The sequence below is a fragment of the Phlebotomus papatasi genome, chromosome 2 (assembly GCF_024763615.1).
Source record: "Phlebotomus papatasi isolate M1 chromosome 2, Ppap_2.1, whole genome shotgun sequence".
NCBI classification, from domain to species: domain Eukaryota; kingdom Metazoa; phylum Arthropoda; class Insecta; order Diptera; family Psychodidae; genus Phlebotomus; species Phlebotomus papatasi.
The window spans coordinates 102,132,977-102,138,976 of NC_077223.1; the positions used below are offsets into that span (position 1 = coordinate 102,132,977).

Here is a 6,000-nt window from a genome sequence, read left to right on the forward strand (position 1 = left end):
TGCAGGTATTCTCAGGGTTTTGTACTTCAAAACGTATACCTAGAACGTTTTGTACCATTGCGATTAAATTACAAGATCAAACATAGTATTTTTCATAGTCATCCTCTTTTTGTATCATCTCTTGTAGAAACATTCTTCATCAAAAACGATTTCCGCATGAAACTCCTTCAAATTGTTGAAATTGTTATTATCTTGAAAATTCCAAGCACCTCTGAGAGGTTCTTGGAATTATTTCAAGAAAACAAGAAATTTGACGTCTTGAAATCTTGAAATATTGGTTCCAGAATTGCAAATCTTGATTTCCACACGGTTTGTGTCTTGGATTTCAAGATTCCAAGACATTTGACAGCTTTGACATCTTGATCTTGATTTTTTGATTTCAGAATACCAAAATCTTGGAATTTTCTTGATCTTGATCTTAATCTTGGTCTCAGAATTGAGGCCATTATTTATTTGATTAAAAGCTATCACAAAAATTGCAAAGACACTGGAAAAATACAAGTCGTTTACCGAATCTTAACGAAGGATTTTCATTTCTTTTTTACCTACTGATCATTATTATTTAAATTAAATAAAAATTATCTACATTTGAGAAAAGATAATTTAAACAGTATGAAGGCAAAGCATTTGTCTAAATTTGACGAAAGAAATCTAACGAATCGTACAGTCGAAAAGACAATATAATTTTTCTTTGATTGAACGTAAAAATAAAAATTTCATAAAAAGCGTAGAGAAGCACAAGTTTTTAAACAAAATTTAACGTAGAATTTTTGTTGTCTTATCAATCTTTCTCAACTTTATTAATGGTATGAATTAAAAATGATCTTGGTTAAAAAAAATATTAATTAAAATAGAATTAGGATGAATATGATCTTTTAAAAACCTTATAGAAGTGATGGCAAATAAATTAAATAAACTTAACGAAAATTTAGTAAGTTTCATCAAATAATTTGTTAGTACGTATATTTCAACAGAACTACCCAAGAAAATTTTAAATTACCATTAGAATTGCATCGATTAAAAAATCTAAATTGACGAAACTTAACAACGAAGTTTAAGAAATATTTCTTGATTTATTAAACATTATTATAAACATTTTATAATAATAATAATACTAATGCTGGCACAACATTCCATGAAGGAACAAGGCCTTCCCGCAAGGAGGGGATTTCTATGGATTTTATGATAGAATGAAATAAAAATGATTTAGGCATAAGAAGTAATACTTTAAAAAGAATCAACATAACGATGAAATCTTAGAATCTCTCTTAAACTAAATGACAAATAATTGAAATGAAACCTAACAAAAATTATGAAAAATTTCATAAAAAGTGAAATAAAATTATTAGTAATACGGATATTATACTAGACAAAGTAAATTTTAGTTTATTCAAAATTACCATAAAAATTGCATAGATAATAAAATCCAAGTCGACGAAACTCAACGGAGTTTCATCTATTCAATTTTGTATTTACCGTGATTTAAAAAAAAATGTTAACATAGAAAAAAGAATAATTTAAACAAGTCTCAGACGATCACACAAAATGATTGTTTGGAGATAAAAATTGAACGAAACTGAACGAAAATATGAAAAGAAATATTTTTGCCAACTTGATCCGTGAATATTATTTTAAAAATTACATAAAAATATAAAAAGGTCCTTAAATGAATATTAATGAAAGTTTTTTGATATTTTATTTTCGCAAATCTTTTCTTTTTTGTGTTTTAAAATAAAGGTAAATCAAAAAAAAATTAAAATGGTTTGGAGTTTGGACAAATATGATTGTTTGGTGAAAAAATTTATCGAAAAGTAATGAAATTACCAGAAGTAATACTTAGTGATTACTGTATTCTTGAACGTTATCACAAGAATTTTAAAGAAAAAGAAAAAAAATTCAAGTCAACTTAACGAAGAATTTTCTTTTTCATTACTTTTTCTCTAGTAAAAAAATGATAAAACAAGAGAGAAGATACTTTAAAACAAAGGTTTAGAAAATTATAATGAACTGTTTGTAAAAAAAATTAACGAAACTGAACGAGAATGTTAGAAGAAATATTTCTTGACACTTAAAAAACTTGGTTTATAAAAAAAAATGATCATAATAAATTAACTAAAATTGAAAAAAAAAATTAATTTTAACCCATTCAGTCAATGTACCAGAAATACTTGACATAAAATGTTCATATTTTGGGATTAGTTTCCTACAGATTAGTACACTCAACTCTTCGTTATCTAGCACTTCGCTATCCGGGTGACAGCTGCCAAACACTGGCGGTTGATATATTCAAAATTATTTTTACTAAACATGAAGTTTGTCCAGAGTGAATTAAAGTATTATTAACATTGTATCGAAGTTTTTAATACATAATTGTGATAAAAAATGAAACATAAGCACACCATGAAGAAAATTCCCTTGTTCTTTGTCAGACAGAAAATAAATTCACACCGCACAAAATAGAAAAACCGTTGATCATTCAAAAAACCTAAATGTCATTTTGTACCCCAGTCAGCCGGATATCGAAGAGTCTACAGTAGATGAATTTTTTGAAAAGAAAATTTTTTTTATCTCATATGGGGGCTCTAATCACTCAATTTGCGTATGATGTATAATACCATGGTAAGGAATGGGTTAACGAAGAGAAATATAATAATAGGGGAAACCGGGGTAGATAAGCCAGTGAAAAATAGGCAAAAAATATGTTTCAAATTTCAAACTGATAAATATTTCGGTGAATTGGTTGTTCAATTATTCTTTCTGATGAAAGCTATAGCACACCATTGCATTGTCTAATTCAACTCCTGACTAATCTGCCCCGGTCTCGCGTAATAGTCCAAGGAATTAAAAAAAAAATTCAACGAAAAGAAGAAAAAAGAGAAAGATAACTCACTTTTAAGCTTGAGATGAAAGACATATCTTAACAAGTTCCCAAACTTATTTCTAGGCTTTTTCTCACCTGTCGACGAGGGAGTTTCAGCTATTTTCACTTTCTTCTGCCCAGCACTCTTCTTGTGCTCCTTCACTTCCCTATGCTCCTTCGCTTCCTTCTTTTTCTTCACTTCCTTCGCACTTTTTGCCTCCTTTGCACTTTTCACTTCTTTTACTAAAATCACGTCACTCTCGTCATCTACTTCATCCTTCTGCGTACTCTCCATGATCTTCCTCAACTCCTCCTGTGTCTTCTTCTCTGCCTCTTTCTTCACACTCAACACTGTATTCTTCACCAGAAACTCTTCCCGCTTCTTCTCAATGTCCTTGTCACTTTTTTTAGATTTCACTTTTTCATCACTCTTCTTCACTTTAATCACTTCCTTTTCACTTTGAGACTCCTTTGAGTCATTGAGCTCACTGCAGGGGGCCTTTGGGGTCTCCGGGAGGGAGGAAGGAGGCTTTGCAGGAGGGGGAGGAGTAGCCGCTTTGGGTATTTCCTGCGGATGATCCACTGGCAGATTATTTTGCCAGAGATTCTGTGCTTCGAGCTCAGCATCCCAATCCTCTTCCTGATCATCTCTGGGAGGAATATCTGGGATTTCGAAGACCTTGGTGTTGCAGGAGAACATGAGGGATGGCAGGGTTTTTGTGTAATGCACAATGTCCAGTGGAATGTTGATTGGAGACTGGTTGTCCCTCTTGATGGTCACCGTCTGCCTCACCGGCTCCTCAGGAAATCCCTCTCGATTGCCCCCGAAATTCCTCCAGCCCCTCGGCCGGAAACCCCTCCAACCACCCCGCTGCTGCCGATGCCAGTGAAATGGCCGGTGATTCCACCTCCTCGGACTCCCCGGACGCTCCAGCTGATTGTACATCTTCTGCAGATTCCTCTCCTTCTCAGCACACTGCTGCCTCAAATGGGCAATTTCAGCCGACAAGTCATCGACCTTCCGGAGTTCATTCCGGGAACTCCCAGAACGACTTCTTGTCAATCGTCTCTTCCGAGATTCTCCCCGATTCGACTTCGGAGACCTCGAACGGCTTCTCCGAGCACCCGATCGGCCACTCCCTGACCTCCTACGACCTCCTGGACATCAAAAAAGCCCAATAATCTCCCACAGCGGACTCCATTTTGTCCAAAAAAACAAATTACCTTCATGTGAGCCACTTTCGCCACTCGGTCCAGGTTCTGGGGGTGTCTTTGGTCCTCTCCTCGGTCCCTCATCGCGCCTCTCCGATCGACGCTCACTCTCCCGACTCCGCCTCATCATCCTAGTCACACTTCCGGTCAACTTAAATTAAAACTGGAAGGAAAAGTCGGCAGTAAATAAATTTTTCCTCCATTGTTGGGGATGATTGGGAAATTTTTAATTGATTTTGTTGGAAATCCAAGTGGTTTCCGGACTAACCAGGGGCGCAGAATGTTAGAGGGGAGTCTTAAGTTTTAAATTTTACTTACATTTTTACACTATAGTGCTTAAAACTAAAAATTATTTAACTTTTTCAAAAAAGTGCATGCGATGCATGGCGGTATTTTGACAGACTGCCGTCAAGCTTCAACTCAACGAAATCTCTTAAGATTTTTTAAGAGATCCCAACGAAAAGAAGGATTCCTCTTATATTAGAAAAGAAAAATACACTGTTAGAAAAAATTCAAAAAATAACGAATAAAGGAGAGATATCGTCAGTTAAATCAGCATTTGTCGTAACTTCTTTTTTGCGATTTTGGGATATATACATATTTAGAATCAGCGTAATTTTGTTTATTAAACGCATTTGAGAAAAAGAAACTTTTATAAGCCCATTAAAAATTATTTTAAACAAAAATTATCGTAAGGTAAAGTATCCTATGTCGACCACTTAAGGAGATCTTTTGTGAAAAACTTATGAATAATTTGTCTTTTTTGATAGGGGTTTTATCTAAAACTATAGAATAGATCCTTAACTATCTTATGGTGAACTTCATTTAGACATAATATAATTTTAAATTACAAAAAAGTTAAACTGTTTTAAAAATGCGATGTGTTCCTCTACTCGACCACTCTGATATCAAAGTGCCTTTACTCGACCACCTGGGGTTCCTCTACTCGACCACCCATTTTTTCTAAGAAATTAAATAAACCACAAAACTATAAAGTCATGCATTTAACTTTGGCTTTCTAACACATCATGAATAACACTTAAAATTAAGTCAATCATTAATATAAAATAGGAAAACTCAGTTTTATGAATTTATTAAAAAGTAGTAAAACATTTAACTGAAAAAGCTCCACTTCCTATGATTCGTCGACAGGTCGAATTGAGGAACATTATATTTGAAATGCACTTTCAATTTTAAGACCTTAAATTTAATGTTTAACTTAATCGTGGAACTAAAATTTTTACACAGAATAAAGATAAAGTCCTCAACTTGCGATTAGACAGATTAGACTAAAAATTTGAATTCTCAAGTAATCTGTAAGGATAATAATTGAAATAATTCCTTAAGAAAACAGTTAAGAATATCAATAAGAATGCCTTGATGAAAAATTGCGAATTTTTGTTTAAGAAATACTTTTAACGCTTCGTTTAAGTGCTTTTTTCAGTGTTCTATGATCAATTTCTATGATATTTTCACTGATTTGTATTAATTATGAAATAACTGACCCTATGATGTTAAACTATTTGCCAAATATTATTGCAAATGTAAATAATTTGAATAAATATTTCGCCTGGTCGACCTGAGGAACCTAGGGTGGTCGAATAGAGAGGCGGCCGAATAGAGGATACTTTACCTTAAGTGCCCTTAATTAAGAAAAATTTATCAGAATTTGTCGTAACTTCCATTTTTGGGGAAGTTACGACAAATTTTCATACAAAATTTTCTCTAATCAGCATTTGCCGTAACTTTTTTAGCTCGTTTGCGTGGCTTGTAATTTGCAGCAAAAATTTAATATTTCTCATTAAAACGTTCACAAACTTTTCCATATATCCAAAGACAGTGCGAATAATGCAACATTAAATCATTTTAATTCGATATTTGTGAGAAAAAAAAGTGACGAAAAATCCCTGTCCATTCAAAACAAAACA

General features: G+C 33.2%; 1 protein-coding gene across 1 annotated transcript in view; it reads right to left on the reverse strand.

Annotated features, from left to right (window-relative positions):
* The window catches only part of LOC129800470 (serine/arginine repetitive matrix protein 2-like), a 30,854-nt gene extending 26,625 nt beyond the window's left edge, over nucleotides 1-4,229 (reverse strand). The window contains exons 1-2 of the mRNA XM_055844874.1: nucleotides 4,085-4,229; nucleotides 2,957-4,018 (exon numbers count right to left, since the gene is read on the reverse strand). Coding sequence (XP_055700849.1) covers nucleotides 2,957-4,018; nucleotides 4,085-4,202 — 1,180 coding nt within the window. The 5' untranslated portion in view covers nucleotides 4,203-4,229. The remainder of the gene's footprint in view (nucleotides 1-2,956; nucleotides 4,019-4,084) is intronic.
* Between the last annotated feature and the right edge of the window lie 1,771 nt (nucleotides 4,230-6,000).